This window comes from Magallana gigas, chromosome 6 (assembly GCF_963853765.1).
Source record: "Magallana gigas chromosome 6, xbMagGiga1.1, whole genome shotgun sequence".
NCBI lineage: Eukaryota > Metazoa > Mollusca > Bivalvia > Ostreida > Ostreidae > Magallana > Magallana gigas.
This window is the reverse complement of record NC_088858.1, coordinates 45556613-45578991: the sequence shown is the minus strand read 5'-3', so window position 1 is coordinate 45578991 and position 22379 is coordinate 45556613. Positions and strand designations below refer to the sequence as shown.

The following is a 22379-nucleotide window of genomic DNA, read 5'->3' as shown; positions in this document are numbered from 1 at the left end:
ACAGTACCAGCTTTACATCAATTTTGGACATTTGGTAACCTCTTGATCAAACTTGAACAATGATCTTCTCTGAACAATGACCATTAAAGTACATGCTTCGTTCAATTTAATCAAACTAAAATAATGAGCAAAATAAAATACTATAAATAATGCAATCATGTTATTTCTGATGCTTACTTAAATTCTTGCTTTTTTAATTTTGCTAAACTAACAATTTAATTTTAAAATTTTCTCATTACCAGAAAAACGTCCCGATTATGTAAAGGAAATTAGCCCACTTTAATCTTGGCCAACCAGAACCTTGCAATATTCCAAGGCCAGCAAAATACATTACCTTCCATTGTTATAATTCACAAGTTTCAAAAATAGACAATTCTTTGTACTGTCACCAGTTTCTTGAAGCTAAATTTCCTGACATATTCATCAGCATTCATATTTACGTTCAACAATTTTTAGAGTAAATTGTTATTTTTGACACATAATTTGCCAGAACTAATGACAAAATGAATTTTGAAACAGAGTTGAATCATCTCTTTTTGCAAATTTCAAACAAGAATCTACATGAATTATAAATTCATAAATTTGTATGAAAAATTTATTTAGTTTGGATTTTTATGGAAATCATTAATATGGCTATTCAAATATTCTCCTACAGGAAATCAAAACCTTCGAGGTGATAAAAATACATTGACAAAACTGATTGACAAGAGCACAGCGGTGCAAAAGGGAAAAACAATAGCATCAAAATTCTGATAAGAAAGATTGTCTATAGCTTTTGTATAATCCGTCAGGTCAACCACAAAGACTTGTAATCAGTGCCAATCAGTTCATTCTCAGAGTTGCATGTTGTATGTTAATTCAGAATAGAGAACAAAAAATCACAAAGGGGCAGAATCAAGAATGCAATTAAAATTCATTAAATTTTAATACGATTATTACCAAAATGAAACAAAAAAGTTGATTTTGTGAGCTGACATCAGAATTAAAATCTACAAAATTAAATGATTTTTTTAAATTAAATTAAAAACTTATCACACCTTCTTTCCATTCAAAAGCGAACGCCGAAATTTGGAGAAGTCATCCCACAGTGAAACGATACTATTCCGAGAGCGGGAGCGATTCTGGTATCCAGGTTCCACCTTGAACATTCTGACCTAGTGTGCCACTGAGTGGCCCCCTTTTTTTGTCTCTCTCACACTGGCAGTCTGCAATCGCCCCCCGGAGCCATAAATCAGTCACTGACCAGACAGGCCTTAAACAGGACTCCTTTCTTACTTTTTTACACCTTGTCTGCAGTTTTACTTCCTAGGTTGTTGGTCAAGAATTAGTTATCAATAGTCAACCTGTTCAAAGATCTGACATATCATCCATACCATATACTGGTGTCTTTAGATATGGGCCAGTTCTAAAGCTTTAGCTGTCAAAACATAGATGACGATTGTGGGTTGTTGTTTTTTTCAAAGAAAACTGTAGGTTCAAAAGTTGAACTTTAACCCTGTTAATGCGACGTCAATCACTCTGAATATGAAGATTCAGATAATTATTCATTCCTCTTAGGAGTTCGTGTTCTTATTATTTTGCTCTGAAATTTCCCTGCAACAATCAGGCAAGACTGAGCCCTTTTGAAATAATTATGGCAAACAAGGAAAATAATCACCTTTCTGACTTTTCTCATTTAACATTCAATATTAAGCTGCACCTACGTAAGAAATCACTGTAATTCTATCAACTTGTAGTCCTTTGTGTGAATTATTCATATCAGCATGTAAGGATCACAATACCTGTGCATGTTATTGAACTTTATGATTTCACAAAATCTGATTAGACTTCCTATTCAATTAACACAATATTAATTCTTTCATCTTAGTAAGCTTTGCCCTGTCTTTGAATATGGAAAGACCAATGAAAGTGTCGAATGTAATATAATTAACTTTTAAACATTTTTGACCAATTTCTACTTTAATCTTTTTTATAAAAAGTTAACCCCTCAGTACTTTTATTGAGCTTTTGACACAAAAGTTTGTTAAAAAGGTACGAAAATATGACCCATACATTACAGCTTTTAAGAATGGTAAAAATGTTCAAATGACTCAGTCTTCCTGTAATATCGTACGATTAATTACGGATCAACACCAATTTTAATGCTTTCTGAACTGATAACCATTAACATGTTTTCTGACTGCACTAAAGACAAATTCTTCAGTAATTTTCCACGAAAATTTGATGCATTTTAAAATAAATGTTAAAAAGAAAAAAAATAGAAAAATATAAATATGTAATACGAAATATCACGTTCTATTTCTGGCAATTCTGTCACCCCTCCTCCCTTCACCGATATGCACAATAAGGTCTTTTTTTTTTATAATCTTAGAAAATATACATAAAAAAGAAGTTGACAGGATGATATAGCTGGATCAGAGTATGCATGTAAATAGTCGGGGTTCTGACGCATAACAACCATGCACAGCACTACTTAACGAGCTTGTCAAACACTGCTCGGGGCACACACAAACTTCATTAACTTTTGACACCGGACAGTCAGGCAGGTCTTTTACATTTACAATGGTGTTAAGACACACTGGTACATCAGCAGAGAGGATTCTCAAAGATAGGCGTTTGTTCTGAGAATTTTTTTATTTACATTTTAATGATTTCACAATTGTTAGCCTTCGTCTTATAAATGATTATAAGTCATGTTCCACAATTATTTTTAGTTTAAAAACTAAAAAAACAAAAAACCACTTTACATAAAAACTTGTCAAGACAACCCCCCAAAAATTAGCTATACACATAAACAAAAACACCATCTGCACGACCTCAACTCCTCATCTTCTGAACTACATTTTTGAAAACTTATGTTATTCATAATGCAATTAACATTAGACATCCAATTTCCTGAAACGTTTTTGTAATTATACATAACTGTGACAAATGTTTGAAACCTTTTGACACTCATTTTTTAAAAGAGGTTAGCGGTACTGAAATTCAAAGAAAAACAAATTTAGGAATATTTGGCTATGAGAGGAATTATAAGCTAATATCCCATACAAAAAAAAAGCACTAAAAAGTTATACCTATGAGCCCTTAAAAAAGTTACAAAAAAGTCATAACTAAGTTAGCACAATTTGGAACCATCTGATCAATTATGGTTCCAAATTAGCATCAAAAAGTTATACCTATATTGTAACTTTTTGCTTAAGTACAAAAAAGTCATAACTAGAGTGTAACTATTGACAATTTATTTTTTTCATAAAAATAAATAGGTATAAAAAAGTTATCAAAAAGTTATAATAAAGTTATCATTTAGGTACAAAAAAGTTACAAATTAAAGTTACAGAAAAGTTATCATTTAGGTACAAAAAAGTTATACATATAGGTATAGAAAAGTTATCATTTAGGTACAGAAAAGTTATAGATGTAGGTACAGAAAAGTTATACATATAGTTACAGAAAAGTTATCATTTAGGTACAGAAAAGTTATAGATGTAGGTACAGAAAAGTTATACATATAGTTACAGAAAAGTTATCATTTAGGTACAGAAAAGTTATAGATGTAGGTACAGAAAAGTTATACATATAGTTACAGAAAAGTTATCATTTAGGTACAGAAAAGTTATAGATGTAGGTACAGAAAAGTTATACATATAGTTACAGAAAAGTTATCATTTAGGTACAGAAAAGTTATAGATGTAGGTACAGAAAAGTTATACATAAAGTTACAGAAAAGTTATTGTTTAGGTACAGAAAAGTTATAGATGTAGGTACAAAAAAGTTATCATTTAGGTACAGAAAAGTTACACAGAAAAATTACAGATGTAGGCAAAAAATATCTATCTGTATCATAAACTTCAGATAAAAAAAAAACCCCAGGTACATGTACAGGTGTTATACTGATGAAAAAAAAGTCCCTAATGTTGACATGAACTTTTCATCAAATTGTTTTTGCTCTTGAATAGGAATTTAAAATCATATCTGTTCATGTGAGCAGAAGAACACAAGTCAATGTTTATGTTAATCAATATGTTTACTGAATTATATTTACATCTAATGAGTATGCTTTCCTCCATTTCTTATGGAAACTTATAGTTAACGCCTTGTTTAATGATTGGTCGAAACCTATAATGACCTTAGAAAAATCATTGAAATAATCAGGATATCAATGCAGACTCACATTCCCATTGAAGACAACTTGGCTGTTTCTTTTAGCTAACGAACTGATGCACATTAAAAATAATATAGTAAATTTAACTTACTCTTTACAAACAATTTATTAATTTGTTAAAAGAAAGATGTAAATATAAACAATATAACTTTCTTTGACGATTCATGCAGGTAATGAAGGGAGCAATGATTGCAGAAAAAATTTACATAACTCGCTAATGCGGGTAATGTATTTTTTCTGCAATGTCGCTACATTCATATTCCGCATATGTCACCAAAAAAGCATTTTATTGTTTACATAATTATCTCAAATCATTACAGACCCTATATGCAAGTTTTTTAAATAAAGCAATAATCTAACATAAAACCATTTGGGATTACATGTGTGTCTAATGTTCTTGCTAAATTTGAATAGAAAGTTTGAAAAACATTATTTTGTAAACCAAAATTTGACCAAAACCTTCATAATTAAAGCATGTTTTAGGTTAAATTCCTAACATATACTAGCATGATTTTGTTCCAAACATACTAGTATGATTTTTAAAACAGTCCTGGTTCTAGATGATACCAATGACCTGCAGTAATTTATCAGCAAACAACTGGATCTGTTTCTTGAATCTGTTGAACTTCCTAAAAAATATAAAAAAGAATGTTTCATTATGGCAATTTCTTACTACATGTACTTTCATTGTAACTGTTAAAATCCTTGACAACTACCTTATACTTAAAACAGAAAATTATATAGCATACCAAGTTGAATATATATGTGACCAGCACCTGGCAGGTGAAAACTGGTTTCTGTTTACATGGCTGCATGTATTTCTATGGGAACGGTTGCTCTTGCATATGATCTCTTTCATAGTATTATCCTCGTCCTCCATTAATCTAAAAGAAGGCAATAATATTTAAAACATGATACTGTTTGACAATTTTCAATATATGTAGCATAAATTATTATTAAATATCAGTAAAACTTTTCAATTCTCTGTTGACCTAGTACCCCCCCCCCCCCCCCCTCTAAAAAAAAGAGTCAACATTGATACACATACAGCATGCAGTTGCCATTATATTCTCAGATTTACAATAATTCATTTACTAAAAGATACACATTATATATGGTTAAAAATTTAAAATCTGTATATCTTTACTTGATAAACACACACACTTACTTTTTTCATCTTGTATTAATGATGTATCTTCAATCTGGTGTACAGTCTGCTAGCTGGACTTGGTTGGGATTTTTTCTGCAATACAATGATACTCTTTTTAAAAGAGTCAGCCATAATTTGATTACATATAGAATGTACATCACTAGATATACATGGCTGCATAGACTTTGATATAGATGATAAAATCATGCACTTCTTATTAGAATTCTAGAAATTTTCCAAATGTAATTCATTTCTAAGTGCAAAGCAATAATAAAGAAATTGAGATAAGTAAACACAAATGAATTATTTAAAATGACTTGTTTGTACATCAGACTTACCCTGAATAGAAATGGTCATCCACAACTAAAGCCATATCATCCAGGTCTTAAGCATGTCTATCTTTATGAAACCACTGCTTGCAGTTTCATTACTACATACAACACGCTGTGATTCTGCATATTTCTTGAAAAAATCAGGAAAATCTTCACAACAACTCCTGTCTTCTTTGCCCATTTCAAAATTTGATGGCGGAATGGCAATTGTCCAATCAGAATTCACGAAAGTCAAAGTTTGAAATTTTGGCCAATCACGATACAGCCACGATTAATACCGGGATAAATCTTTAAAATTTATTTTGGTTAAAAACAATATTATTTACTTGATATTATCTTAAGAATTCTGCATTTAATTGAAACAAATTTTAGTAATATTTTCTTTCCTTACAACCTGTTAGTTTATTAACCGATCATCAAAACTGGGCATTTCCGGTCTCAAGAGCCGCCATTTTGAATAATTTGAGGGAATTTTAAAAACTAAATCAATTTAAATACCAATGCATTTTTACAATTGATGAATATGTAAAACCAAAAATTATAACACCTTATTTAAATAAAACATGTTTCCCAAAGTTTATAACACAGGCCTTATAGCTATGTGCTGTTATAAATTACGATGAGAGAAAGGCTAGTACTGGGAAAACATACAGATGGAAATAGCAGTACTGTTCTTTGTTAACAGCATGTCTATTAATGAAATATGTGAATAAATATGATGAACCCATCTCATAATAACAAACAATGCTACCACCCCTCCCCAGCCCCCTTCCCCCCTCCTTTCTTCGCATGCATTCGATGTCGTGGGAAAATTCTGAATCAATTTCTAGAAATCTACTCTATTCCTTTCTTAATGGGGTAGGCCATGAAAAGTTGGAAAAATTTTCAGTGATAATATAAAGTTGATGCTACCCCTTAGTATTTAACAGTGTTTAAACGAAATCGTAATATGTCTAATGATGTTCAAGAGACCGATAACAAAATAAAAAATGTCTGCTGGTCAAAACACACACATCAACTTTTTATCTTAAACAAACATCAGTGTCATCACAGCACGGACTAAGCATGACCTCTTTAGACACCCTTTACTGTTAACCTGGGATGTGTGTGCGTTCAGGCGGAAAGTGATTTCCTGTTTCTGCCTTATAAAAACAATAAAATTTTGGACAGGTGTTTGTGTTGCAATTGATGGACTGGATTCCCGTTATAATGGTTATGTCATTGTTTTCAAACAACTCTTAGTGATTTTACTACCCAGTGTGTGATCAACCTACATCTACCCCCCCCCCCCCATCCCCCCACTTATCGTGATTTTTATAAAAAACAAAGATATAACGATATTTTATATTAGTTTTTAGATTTATTGTGATAAAAGTCTACTTTAGACTTGAACCTCTTGGATAAGATACTCTTAAATTTTTAGTGTAAAAATGACAAAGTCCAAACACATTCACAAATTGACTAAGTTCAATGTAGGTACATTTTAGTTATACTGAAAAGTTTCTAAGTTCAATGTAGGTACATTTCAGTTATACTGAACATTTTCTAAGTTCAATGTAGGTACATTTCAGTTATACTGAAAAGTTTCTAAGTTCAATGTAGGTACATTTTAGTTATACTGAAAAGTTTCTAAGTTCAATGTAGGTACATTTTAGTTATACTAAGAAATTTCTAAGTTCCATGTAGGTACATTTTAGTTATAGGGCAAAAAGTTTAAGTCCAATCTAGGTACAAAAAAGTTATAACTTTTATGTGCCTAAATCTTAGGTACATAAAAGTTACACTTTAGTTACAGAAAAGTTATGACTAAGTGTAACTTTTTTTTGTATGGGATATCCGGCCAGTAAAAAGAGGTAGGTACATGAAGATACTAGAACATTAGATTTCTTATCATAAACTTATACATGCATGCACATGCAATCATCTAAACTTCTAGTACTTTAAAAGGTTTTCACTAATATAAGCAATACTTTTTAATCAAATTTTATATATAAAAATTTTGAGAAAAAATTACTATCATATTTTTTCAGTTCAATTTCTAGTTAAAAATTAAAAATTATCTTCCAAGAAACCTTAACTATAACCACCTATTCAAAATGATAATCTTAATACTAAAAGTATTAAATTCAATCAATTTGAAAATTAACTGAAAAATAATATTTCATCTTAAAAGTGGCTTAAATTGTTGAATGTGCATAACAGTTATTCATCATTTCAAAATCCTTTCAATCTAAAATAAATCCAGCAGAAAAAAAACCATTAAGTTAAAATGTTTAAATATTTTGATTTTTTTAATAACACTTGATCCTTGTATATTTCTTTTTTCTCTTTTTTTTCGAATAACTCCTTGTATACATCTTAATCTTGTATTGTTTTCACATTTAAAATTCTCTTTAACTTCTTCATTAATAATAGCTATTAGACACAAATGGGTCATGGAACTCAACAACATTACCACAAGTTGCCCTTACATTACTTTACTACTGAATGTTTAGTATGGCTATCTCTTTGGGCTTCTAAATCACTATAAAAATAGGAACTGTCACATACATAGTTTCTCCAAAAACAATAAGTCATTAATGTGTATATTTTTACCCCTACTTTAAAAAAATAATATGTATTCTCCCACATAACTTGCAGATTAATTTTGTTGAAAATTGTTAATTGACTAGCCTACTTAATATTTGTTTAAATAATATATTAAACTCTACAGAACAACTTAAAAACTTTTCTCTTCTTTTTTTAAGACAAAGGCATGGACCTTTTACATGCATAATATGTTATTTGGTGGTACTGTGCAGCTATATAAACTCTTGTTTAATCTGATCCAAACAAAATCTCTCTCATTTCAGGTTTCTGTGAACTAATCTGTGGACTTATTTACAGTGAAAGTTTCACAATGTGACCTGTCTCCAAATTGGTCTGGTGAGCTAAATATTCAGTGGACAAACATTGAAACATTTAGTGCTATGTCAATTCAATACTAATTGACTATTCATGCTAACAGAAGGCACATCAGCCATTAAAGCAAATATGCAATTGAAATGAACAAAAATGAAGAAAGTTGTACAAAATGTCAAATATCTGTCTAAGCATAATAAATTAACTTGTTATATTAATCACCTGAAAATGAAAATTGGTTTGCACTTCAATAAATCACTAATGCATTCAGTGATGTACAAGGAAGGTGTATATTCCAATTGTCTTAAACAATACAGACGTTGTTCTAGATGTCATGGGGTAATCGTATGAATTTACAAATCTGGGAAACACCGATTCAGAAGAGGGATAAAAAATATATTATTAGTGAACTGTGTTAATTTCAACTCTTCATAAACAGTCATTTAGCTTTAGCTTAATTGACACTTAACGTTTCAAAGTTACCAAAACACTTACTAATATACATAATGTGCAAAAGCAAAAAAAAAGTAACAACCTTTTGGAGTCAACACGTCAATTAAAGCAGTTAAGCTTCATTTTGAAACCTCCTGGTGAATTGTAAATGTTTTGCTTTCAATTTTGTTAGACCAGTGTGGATAAACAAGAACTATCATTCAATATATTGTTGTCCTCTCCTTGATACAAATTGATACTTTAAACTTCCATACAAATATTGAATACAATTTGTCATCACATTTCTGTAGCCTCTATTCCATATTACCTGTATCAGAATACTGGTTTATAATTACCTTAATAAACAACAGATACATTAGGATATATATTATTTACATTCTTGGTGAAAATGTTTATCCTGATTTAGTAGGTTGACTGTGTCTGATCTACCATGACTCGTGATGATTAGCATTGGATACACACCCGCTGGACACAAGAAAACAACAGTGGAATGGGTTCAATTTACTGGCATATATGGTCATTTTCTGATTTTATTTTCCAAAGTCGTTTTTTTAAGGCAAGAATTTGACAATGTATCAAACTGCATTAAAACAATATCTTTTTTGAGATATAATTGCAAATTGGAAAGTCTACTACTTGAATTCAAAAGAAAAGGTTCCTGCTAGAAAACGAATAAATCAATAAAGATGAGAGTGTTTAAATCTGAGTTCTTCAATCTCCATTTTCAACAAAAACAGGAGATTTTTGTGAAACACTTATGCCCCCTTCCCTTGGAAACATCCACAAAGAAAATGAACGTAAACTGCAAATAATTGGAATTTTTTTTTAAGTCCAAGGGGCATAACTCTGTCAAAAATTGCTCAATCATACCCAATATCGAACTTGACCTGGATATTATCTTGATAAACCTGTATACAAAATTTCATTTCAATATGTTCATCCTCTGTGAAGACAATGAGCGGAAACTGCAAATAATTGGAATTTCTCTATGTCAAAGGGGCATAACTCTGTTGAAAATTGCTCGATTGTACCCAAAATCACACTTGACCTGGATATTATCTTGATAAACCTGTATACCAAATTTCAATTTAATATGTGCATCCTCTGCGAAGAAAACAAACGAAAACTGCAAATAAATAGAATTTTTCTACGTCAAAGGGACATAACTCTGTCAAAAATTGCTCAATCACACCTAATATTAAATTTGACCTGGATATTATCTTGATGAACCTGTATACCAAATTTTATTTCAATATGTTTATCCTCTGTGAAGACAATGAGTGGAAACTGCAAATAATTGGAATTTCTCTATGTTCATGCAAGAGGCATAACTCTGTCGAAAATTGCTTTATCGTACCCCATATTCGAACTTGACCTAGATATTATCATGATAAACCTGTATATCAAACTTCATTTCAATATGTTCATCCTCTGCCAAGAAAATTAACGGAAACTGGTGGTGGACTGACCGACCGACAGAGAGATGGACAGCAGTAAAGCACTATGCCCTCCCTTTCTTTGAAGGGGGCATAACTAACAGACTGACAATCATTGATCTTGCACAGTGAGTGGAAGAATGTGACTAATTACCACATCATGCTTAGAAAACTGATCTTATACATGTCTTGGAATTCATGCAATTAAAATTGTTCATGATCTGTTAGAATTTCTAAAGCTGAACAAATCTCTGTTAAGATTTTTTTCTTTTTTGTTTTTATCGTAATTTTAGTTCTTAATGTTAATGGTCCTTTATTCAGTATACTGCAGTATATTCAGTTTTGTGGAATTTAATTCAATTTGGAGAATTCAATCTGAAGAAAAGTTATAGACAAGAAATATGGCTGAAAGAGTCATTAATGTCAACAAAGTATGAATGCATAATTAATGGCATAAATATTGAGTACCTGGAAATGGTGGTGGCGCATCACTTACACCGTTACTTTTATTATTGTCAGTACCAGTACACCATTACACAGCAAATTTTGCATTGTCACTGATAGTCATCCCCACCAAATGTATGTCCGGGTTTCTATCGAGCAGGGACATTTAAAATTAATTTTGTACTTGGCAATAATTTTATTTTTGTTTAGAAATAATTTTGTTATTCATATTTAAAATTTTAATTACCAGTAATTGTTCATTTTCCTCACCTTTAGAAGCAATGGATTTTAAAAGTTCTTATTCCTTCAAATTTGAAAACTTCAATATTAAAGGATATGTGGGGGGGGGGGGGGGGGGGTTTCAAAGAAAATACAGATATTTGTGCATTAATTCTTTTACAGCCGTTTTGAAACATGTGTGAACAGCACGTAAATTTGATACGTAAACCTAATTTAGTATAAAGAGAAATAATGGATATAGCAAGTTTTGTGGGTCGATCTCTAGAGCAAAATCCTTGAAAATTCCTTATGGAATGTTATGGTTATGGTAAACTCTGATTTAATACTTGAACAGATATAGTGCATTGATTTTTAGTCAAGAGGAAATGATGATAATGAAATTTACATTTCTTTAAATGTGGAAATGAAAATAATAAAATTTACATCGCATTAAATGAATTGTTTAATAGTAAAAAAAGTTAACCGGTATATAAATTCCATTTACCATAATGATGTTCAGCACTGTAAACTTGTCATCTATAAAAGTGTTTGTGTTATATCATGAATTTTTCATGATTGTAAGTTCTAAGTTCAATTTACTAAACATTTAGAATGCTTCTAGGATGCTTCTTTATGCAAACCCTTACACAGAGGGTTTGAACCCAAAACTAACATCACAGAGCTTCCAAAACTTTAATCAAAAGAGCTAAATAGATACTACGCTATTAATCTAGACAGAACAGCTGATGCAAGGCTACAATTGATTTTTTTCTTTTTGAAGAAAAAGAGAAAAATCATTTTTTTTTTTAAACTGGATGAATTGTTGCTGCTGCACATGATGTGGTCCCTGAATTGAGTACTGGTACAAGTCATTCTCAAGGCAATATATGCAGAGTTGCACTTCACTTACAGTAGTGTATTTTGTATTGCCATTTATCTTTACACAATACAAAATAAAACATACAAAAACCTACAGTACTTATATGAGCTTATACCCTTTATGTCCCACACACTGTCTTTTTGATGATTAAAGAGTTCTAATTTTGTCTGGGTCATTTTGCTAGAATTTAATATCTTTTTTGCTGCAATTCATCAATCAATGATCTATTGGTTAAAGATAATTTTGGAGGATGCATGCATACCAGTTTTCCTTCACAAACTTTACACTACATAGTCTGGTCTCATATGATAGATGTTCTGAATCAGGGTTTTTTTTTAATTGCAAATCACTTCAGTCAAGCTGATTCATACACCACTACCTGTTATAATCAATATTTTCTAACACTTCAATGGCTAAAGTCAGGAGTCTGCTTAAATTCTTTCTTCAAATTGAAAATCAATTGAAATCTAACCCATTTAACTTCCTCCACTGTCACAGTATATGGGCCATAGAGAACCTAAGAAAAATGCAAGGTTGTGGTCTGGGATCAGCATACTGTCACAACCTTAACATTTCCATCAATTGAAGAAACCTACACTGAATATGCAATCATTTGTAATAAAGTGAGTTTCTTACCACGACAGCTATTGACTTTTTCCTGTGAAAGACATTCTGCACATCTTCCAGAAACGAAGTCAAACTCACACGGGAGCGACATATCTCCTTGTCCACTTTCAGCATGCTTCCAAGGTTTCTTACTAATGCCTACTGTCCCTTGTCCCAAAATCGAAATTGGGCAATAATACCACAATAGTCCACTTTTTCAGGGCTTCCACAAATCCATTTCCACTTTCGCCCCTTATTATGCATGAGAAGGCTTCCCTTTTTATTCCTTTACAAATACTTATCAATACAACAGCGCAGCAGAAAGCCCTTCCTAATCCAAGCTATCACCTCAATTACAGACCTCCTTTTTTCACAGTACCCTCATTTCCCTATCATTTTCCTATGCAATGTTGGCTGCAAAAGTAGGATGTTTGTGTTGTCCCCACTTCCTCCCCACCATTGTCTCATGCCTCACATTTTTTTAAAGTCCTGCATGATACAGATGATTGCAAAGGAATGGTTGGCATTAGAATTACCGGTATAAACCTCCAGGTATTCCAAATAATGCACCAAGAACTTCAATAATGTCCATGCATGTCATAGTACTAGTTAAGGGATGAAGTAAATAAACTATTGAAAGCTCATGGTCTCTTTTCTTCTGTATGATCTCAGTAAAAAGTACATTGCTGTTTATAGATTTGGCAACAGTTCAAAAGAGACTATACAGTAAGCCAGGCCTATTTTAACTATCAGTATATTTATAATTCATAACACAAACATTTAAAGCACTCAGTATTGCACAAACAACTATTATTTTGAAAATCAAATATTGACTAAAAATTTAAAGACATGCAGCTAGCAGCTCTAGAAGTTTTATCTTTTTCTGCAATCTTGTCTTCACTCAATTAGACCCATAGCAATCCCTATTGTTCACTAAAGTCACTTTAATTGAGAGAGCATGAAATCAAACTCTTGAAAATCTCATCAAAACAGCTTTTTGTATATGCATTTACAAATGTATATAAAATTTAATGTTATTTCAAGGGGGAAATATCTGTATTTATTCCAGTTTCATATAAGGGGAGCAAGTAACATCTTCAAAAAATCAAACATTATGTATTTCTTTGTTATAAATCTTTTCACAAGCGACCATTGACCAGTAAAAATGCTTTTAGCATAAGGCAGCACATAGAGTACAGAATCAATTTTGGACCAAAAGAATGGTTGAGACTGATGAGAGTGATCAACATTTATGACAGATATACTGCCTTATATCTCTCACTGTCACAAGTTTTTTCTTACATATAAATGCTTTAAAGTTCCAGCTTTGATGACCACCAAGTCCATTCAGGTAACAATTGCCACATCATCAGAATATTTTATACTGAAGATTTGGCAGGTTATTTGAGCTTTATATCTAAACCTAAGGACATGAACTTACTTTCAGCCTGGATGAAAAGTATTTCAACTTTAAAAAGTTACCATCATTTAGGTAATTGGAAAACATTTTATGGCAATCATTTTGCGATTTCACTGTGATTATTAAATTTGGCCAGTCAGACAGCCATGATATAATGATGTCATGTTTTTTTCAGACAATATGATGACAAAATTTCAGTGAGATGATAAAAACTTTATAGATTTAGCTTTTTATAAATAATGTAGCATCAGATGACCAGATACAGGATTTATTTATTGTGGAATTATCTATAAGTTGATACATGTTTCTCAAGACCTCAGAGGACCAAACCATCACATTCACTCAATCTGCAGATCATGAGCAGTATGAAGAATTTTAACATCTTGTCTATACATGTTATGGTAAATTATTAAAGCTAAATTACATGGACAAAAATATTATAACTACAGGACTATCACCTGTTCACAACATTCATTGTATTTTCGAGCAGCTAAGAATTCACAAGTTAGCAGTCAATCTTCTTAAACCATGCACACTTTAAGAATTAAGCAATATATATGAATTGAAATACTAATAGTGATGAAATTATGTACCACAACACCAAAAAATAGAATATGCTTTATTTGAAAATTTTCAGATTTTCAATCTTTGGTCATAGAATGCATCTAAAATTTCTGTTAAAGCCACACAAGCTCAATTACTGAAATTTTGAGTTGCAAATCACAAATTCATGGCTTTCCGACAAGAAATGTGTCATAATGGAAGACAAATTATAAAGGACTTATAATATATGATATGGTCCTAAAATGACCCCCTAAAATGAACATCATCATTTTACTGTAATTCTTTGTTTTCTTTGTACACATATATATATGTGATGTTTTTACATAATGTTCATTTTGATTCAACTGCCCACAATTTAGAAATATGACATCGAAAAGACATTTTCCCGCAATTTTTGCATTTTTAGCTTAAAACAGCTTGTTTTCAAGCAGTTTTTCTTTCAGAAAACATAGAGCTCATGCTTGAACAAACAAAATATTTAAATGAGAGATGTATCTAGCCAAGACTAATAAGTGACAAAAAAAATTTCCTTGTTCAAGCATGCAGGTCTATATTTCCCATTCATGAAAAGATACAAAAACTGTCAATTGTTGGCTGATTTTGATTGAATTATAGAAATAGCGTCACTTCTGTCGTCATATACTGCCGGTGAGAGTAAATAAATCAAATAAATAGATGAAAAATATATTTCACATTAACTCTTCTAAAATATAACATAACATTTTATTGTACCAGAAACACTTAAAAAAAATGGCGAATTATGGAGGCCAAATTTAACTCATATCATATATAGTTCTTCAGAGGTGATATGATTTTATGTTTTTATGATTTTAATATTTTTTATATCAATGGGCAATATTTAGTTTTCATCTGGAAAACATAAAAATAGTGCAATTTTCTTGCTTTTCAAAAATGACACTTTTAAGGAAAGTGAAATAATTCTTTTATTTTTACATTAAAAATGTCAACATTTGGTATTAAATTGCAACAATAAGAATATAAACTTACTGCTGAATCACTCTGTTTTCGCAAAAATGCTCTGCGTAGTTGTACAAGATCTTCCAAAATGGAGACGATGCTACTCCTAGAACGAGTTTCAAATTCATTGTCAACTTTTAACATCCCTTCCAACTGTGTTTTTATGGTGACTGAAAACTTGCGCATGGATTCCATGAAATTACAGCTGGACCAAATCTTTGGTCAATAACACACTTCCAAAGGCGCTGGTCTCTGCTAAAGTTATGTTTTCTTCGCTTTTAGAACTGATCATTCAAAAAAGTATGAAAGGCATTCTGAGAGGGGGCTCCATCTTTCCATACATGGTAGACTATAGGTTTCCAGTGAATTATTCATTTTCTGTTCTAAGCTTTCCATTCCTGCTCAATTAATTCTATTTAATTAGCTCCAAACTCCTCCATGGAGGTTTCAATCAGTGGCACTTGGTGCTGCAGCTACAGTTTATGGTTCAAATTCAATAATAAGAATATGTTCCGACCCATTCCAATTTCAAATTCTATCATTTATGTGGCATCCATAGAGTAAATGCATTTTGCTGCTGTATACTGTTACAATTTTTTTTTACAACTTCAGAATTTTCATCACATCTTACTCCTATGATCGATTCATATGAAGAAAATAACCTGAAGCAAAATGACTTGAGTTTTAGCCATTCATCTTTGGTTGAATTCAGCAAACTAGTACCAATGCTGTGATAAGAAGTAGTAAAAAGAAACATAATATGATGACCATTAAACCACTGGGACCAAGTTCCATCCTCCTGTGCTCATAAAAAAATGGAATATTTTTGTCGTCTGTCACAACATACTAGTCTCAACCTAATGACAACATGGCCTCATCAAAGAATATCCATTTCCCTCACCAGAACACCATTTGCTCTTAGAAGACCATATAAGTAAAGTCTCTATATTCCAACACAGCAAATTAAGCCTCAGTACAATGAAGCAACTTCAAACATCCTTTTTTGATGAGATTGTTTATGACTCTGAAACCTATAATGGCTTATAGATTCCTTTAGGAACTTTGGGTACTAACACATGTTTCATCAAGTTCAAAGCAAGATTTATTATTCAATGATTCAGCCCCAATTAAGAAGTAATTGGATGTTTTTTCCCTTATATTTCTGCACATAAAGGACCACAAAAGATTTCTATTGTGCACCATATTATCGCCAGTTTATGGTGGATCTATGCCCCAAAGTCATTGGTTTTGCAATCTGTAAAAATCTATGAGATTTTTACGGTAAATTTTTTTTTAAAAATTTGCTTTTTCATCATGATTTGCAGCATAAAGTTTATAATGCTCATGTTAAATGGATCATTAACCTCCTCTTATTTTTTTCTAATTAAAATAAGGTTCAATACTGCAGCATACTAGAACAATTTGTCCATCTTGCAAGTAGCATAAATTACCGATAGGATTCCTCTCTCTCTCTCTCTCTCTCTCTCTCTCTCTGAGTATATTTTTCTGTAGAGTACACAGTGATGTATAAAATACATCAATATGGAAATATTTCAAAAAGGACGTATTAAAGCGCATATACACAGTGTGCTGGGTTGTCACTAAGACCCGGGGGTGGGGAATTCCCCCGCCTATAATGCCTTAATTACCTGGCTATTATTGCATTTCAAATGCAATGTAGCTAAAAGCAAGACCCCCAGACCCTTCTACTTCTTCATTTCTTCCTTCTTTTTCAATTTTTAGAGACAACCCTGACACTGTAATACAATAAAGTTTGAATTCCCTACCCTTTAATCACTCTCTTATTCTTTCTTACGAAGACACCCGAGAGATCTACTCATGCGAATCAGATATTGTAATATTATACCATAAGAGTCACTGTAATATGCAATAAAGTTACATACAAAATAAAGCTGTTTTAACTCCTGCTCTGCAATATTAACAATAATAATCCCTTTTAGAGGTAAGAAATTTGGTTCATAAAAAAGAGCAATTTACAGTTATCACCGACTTCGACTGTATGTCTCGCCATTACGTTGTTTGAGCTTTAAATTTTTCTACATATCTGAATTGATCAAAGCTTATTAAAAATGCCAGAATTATAGCTTCAACATTTTGAGAATTGTAAGTGGATTTTGATCCAATTGTTTATTGTAATTGGACGGTTTCAAAAGTTTGCATCTGTAGCATTTTCCCCTTTACATGAATCAGATAAAAAATCATTGTTGCATAGACCAATTTAATATATAGATTAATTTACTTGTATCTATTTTATTCATAGCATGAAATTTGCCCATTTATGGGAGGAAACCCATTCAAAAATAAAATTCATTAAAAATTGTGTGAACATGTGAGATTAATGAACCTAGCTCGTGGAAAATGCATGTTATTATAGGTTTGGCATTCAAGGACATACAGGTACACGTCAACTGTCAGGTGCTATATATACACCGCAGCCACTAAAAATTGCCTGAATTAACTATCGGATACAGGATAAGACATGTGTTGTTTCTGATCTTAATTTCCTTCTTTCTATCCTGTAGTCATTCGCCAAGACTGATTCAAGTTTTGTGTCTTCAGACTTCCTGTTTAACTGTGCATGTTTACCAAACTAATTTAAAATAATGACCGCCTCATCAAAGATTTGTTGCTGAGGGCCAAAAAGTAAAATAATGTTGCTCTAACACCTTCAAGAGGACAGCCTTGTTTTTTATTTTATTCTGACAATTCACTGCATCAAATTAAAATTTGGTTGAATATTTATTTACATTTACTGTGGTTGCGTCAAAGAAGTTAATTTTTTTTTTAAATGCGCATTGTTTTTTATCTAAAATAGGTGTCATACGACTAAGAGAATTAAATACTTATACAATTACATGATACCAAAACAACAATTTTACCAATCTGCAATTGTTGAAAACTTCCTTGGCCATTTTACAGCTAAACCTCAACATAAATAACTTTGCTATTCGTTGTTTATTTCTTAAATGAACAATATACTTTTCAGTTGATTTTAATTATCATAACATCTTTTAGGATGTGGTAATGTTAACTAGTTGCTATAATTGCAAATTTACTTATATTCAATTGCGTATGTTCTAAAATATATGCAAAATATTCTTGAAAGAATGACCACGAAGTTGACAATTGTTCATCCTCACCCCCAAAAAAATCCATACCTACGTCTACAAGGGGGCAACGATCTTATAACAGCCAATAAATCACATGGCAGAAGGACAAAATCTGTTTACACAACTTCTCTTGATTTTGTTGTCATTCAATGAGTCTGTCCAAAAGTCATTAAGCTGTAGTTGTAGAGGCCAAAACAAGTTTGGAGAGAAAAGATTCATTGGCATTCATGACAAATTAGCAATTGACAGTGAAATGTATTCCCAAACACTGAGGATGGAGAAGAATGGAGTAATGATGTCCATGTACAATGAGATGGAGAGGAGTGTTGTTAAATCAGACGGGGAAGGGTATACAATGAAATTAACTAGCTTCAGAAATTGATGACAAGATAATCAGAATCAATGGCTGAAAAAAAATCTCAAGATGCTGGCCCGGCATTAAATGGAGAACTCTGAAGATATCAGATGAACAAAAATCAATGTGAACATCTGATGTTGAAATGGCATGTATAGTCTCAGAAATCACTATATACGCATGCACAAAAATGACTGTTTCAAATGAATTTCTAAATATGAGAAATATTATATATCAATTTATAATTATGCCTTGCATAGTATCAGTTATTTTCTTTAATTAACTCATTCATCATATACCTTCTAAATATGTTGACCCAAAAAAGTCTGCATAATATTCAAGGGGTAGAAAACAATCTTGCAGTTTTTTCTTTGCTACTTTAATCAGATTTTTTAACTAAAACACAAATTTTGTTTATAGTTTTAATGTAAATTGTTCACCTTGTATCATAGGGGTCAATATTACCTCACAAATGAGTAATTTTCAATTAATTACAGTCAAACTTCATTATCTCCAACTAGATGGGGCTTCCAGATATCGAGGGTAAAATGTAAAATACAAATCACTTCAAAATATCCATTGTATTCAAGATATGAGTGTTGGAGATATCAATGTTCAACTGTATTATTTAAACTAAGAATTTATCAATTATGGCTACATCTTTGAAGTGATGCTTACAAAAGTGAAAAAAAATAAGGAATTCATTATTGACATACATAGGGAATTGATTCCTATATGCATAAACAATATAATGAATATTTATTTTCATTTGAATATTTGTTACAATTTCATGTGTAACATCAAAAGTGTTTCCATATAATCTTTATGTTTATAAACCTAGAAAAGTGATTTGATTAAAACGACAATTAAAAAAATACTGTTGCAATAATATACTTCAGAATAAAATTAAATCATTTTTGTTATTAACTTCACAATAATTTCAAATTGGAGTGAAATAATAAATGGTATTTATGTGTACCCATATTAACAGCGATAAAAAATTTCATGTAACTTTATACAGTTGAAGTAATAAAGTCAGATAGTGATTGAATTGTTAGGTGAGTTTTGCAGATGACCTGCCAGCACCAACAGAAAAACGAGCATCAAGTACAGCGCAGACTTTATTAGGAATTCCAGAGCAATGCTTTAAAGAAGTGGACAGAAGAACAAATGGAGCTACAGGATGCAGTCTGCACTCAAGGTTGGTAATGATCACGATTTGGAAGAAAAAAGAAACAGCTTACTAATTTTACAAATTAAAATGTAGAGTCAATGTATTCATACACACAACGTAGTATATGCCCTTTTGAAACCATACTTCTTATGAATGAATTGATAAAACTCCAAATGCATGTCTTTTTTGCAATTTGCATGTGTAAATATTGCAATAAACATGATATACCATTGTCTTTAAACTTTAGAAAGTGACTGCACAAGGCTGTATTTCAGCACTGACCAAATAAATCTCTCTGATTTATTGGGATACATTTATTCAGTCTTTGTAGGAGGTGGTGGTTGCAGAAAAAATAAAACTATTTTTACTTTGTGTTGTCAAAATTCTTTTCTTTTGTGTTGTTTTTTGCATAAAAAGGGATGTACTCCTTAAATATTCAGAACTAAAAGTCATATATGCATAAAATCTATTAGGTGATATGGTTGTCCTATTTCAATCTCTTTTATTGCAAAGAATGTAAATAGATCTAGATTTACAGTCCTTTGAAATAATAGTTTCTTTAAAACAGATTAAATGATAGATATAAAAGAAAACACTGCACTACTGTGTAAAATGGAAACAAATATCATCAATAGATGAATTGATTATTTTATCATTAAATAACAATGAAAGTCTCTACTTCACTTTAATTTCATTTTTTTTTTCTTTCTTATTTCCAAAAAATAAGTTTTTAGAAAGTTGCATACCAGTATTTATTGTTATTTTATTAGCATTTTTCCTTTTATATGGAATATTAAATTATGGTATTTAAATCATGCAACTCTATCATAAATTTGCCCCAAAAAGCTATTTTAATTGTCTTTTTTTTTAATCACTGGCAATAAAGTTATTGCTGTATAGATATCAAAATTGAATCAAAGCATCTTTGACATCAGATATTAATTTTTATCAATAATTAACTCAAAGAAATCAAAGTTTTGCATGCTAGTATGGTACATGTTGTATGTTTTCATGATATAAACAAAAATATGAATTACAAGAGCTCGAAACATAAAATAAATGATTGAAAACACTAATAGAAATGAAATGGTCTGCATAGTTTTTATCAAAATCCGGTAGCAATACATAAATACATGTATTTACTTAATCTATACAAGAAAGCAAGATTTGTGCAAACTTTGATTTCATGAATATCTCTGAACCCTTGTACAAACTTTGTACCAGAACATGTATATACTAAGTGGTACTTCAAGATCAAGGTAATGACCGGTTTTTTACACCTGTTTTTTATTACATACAGAGTTCCAGTATCATGGATGCTTGCAGTTTCTATGCATTATCTGTTATTTTTACCATGCAATAGTGATTCAGAAAACCCCAGAAAACTTCAAGAATGACCTTGACGTGTAAACCCATAAATCAAGTACAACTGTGTCAAAGTTTTGAAGGCAAATATCTTCAAAGCAACATGTAAAGTCAAAGTTATAAATTACCCTGATGAAATCCATGCAGGCATGGACTTGGTCAGCAAAGAAATCATGATAACCCAAAAACCCATAAATATAACTTACGTATACATGTTTATGTAAACCATGACCAAAAAATTTCATATCCAACATCCCATGATCAAGAATTCATTCCTGGTAATAGCGACACAGTTATAAGGTCACCGGGCTCTAAGATACTGCACTGAATCAGGGAGAATCTGCAGGTATTCGATGTATGCTGATATATGTACCGACTTGACTATAAATTTGTGTGAAATAATAAGTGTTACTAATATAATGATATTATCAGTAAATTATTTTGCATATGAATGTACGTGAGTAACATTTTTTCTCTTCATTTTTAACTATATACTTAATCATAATCCATTAAAAGAAAAAAGGTAATGTTAATCTTTTCTTTTGATGTATTGTCCTGAAAGTAGGTCAGGATGCCTCCGTCTGATAAACAATTACTACGTAGTAATCACTTCCTTACATTGTCGACTACAATAAATTACAAACTCTCATACTGACTTACATTTCTTTAAGAGTGCAACAAATTGCAATTTTCATAGCTTCATCCAAACACGGTGTTTCAGTGTGTATATAAAGAGAGATAAATCTGCTTATATTAAATCAATACAAACTCACTCAGAGCTTACTAAGGATAAAACTATTACTTTCACA

The 22379-nt window shown here is 31.2% G+C and overlaps 1 protein-coding gene and 1 long non-coding RNA gene across 13 annotated transcripts in view; both read right to left on the bottom strand.

The window, feature by feature from the left end:
* The window catches only part of LOC105333748 (transient receptor potential cation channel subfamily M member 3), a 74869-nt gene that overhangs the window by 38554 nt on the left and 13936 nt on the right, over positions 1 to 22379 (bottom strand). The window contains exon 1 of one of the 11 annotated variants that reach the window (XM_066088570.1): positions 15576 to 15988. The exons of 8 other annotated variants lie outside the window; for them this stretch is intronic. In XM_066088570.1, coding sequence (XP_065944642.1) covers positions 15576 to 15740 — 165 coding nt within the window. In that variant the 5' untranslated portion in view covers positions 15741 to 15988. Of the gene's footprint in view, positions 1 to 1037; positions 1196 to 12613; positions 13171 to 15575; positions 15989 to 22379 lie in introns of those variants that run through there. 2 more of the 11 variants (XM_011436895.4, XM_011436894.4) reach the window with 2 other exon arrangements.
* Positions 3225 to 5951, bottom strand: LOC117682073 (uncharacterized). Of its 2 annotated transcripts, XR_004596598.2 has the most exons (4): positions 5651 to 5951; positions 5331 to 5405; positions 4912 to 5046; positions 3225 to 4791 (listed from the first exon to the last, which is right to left on the bottom strand). It is a non-coding gene; the product is annotated as an uncharacterized lncRNA (long non-coding RNA). The 2 variants fall into 2 exon arrangements; XR_010714945.1 differs by lacking the exon at positions 5651 to 5951 and having other exon boundaries at positions 5331 to 5547.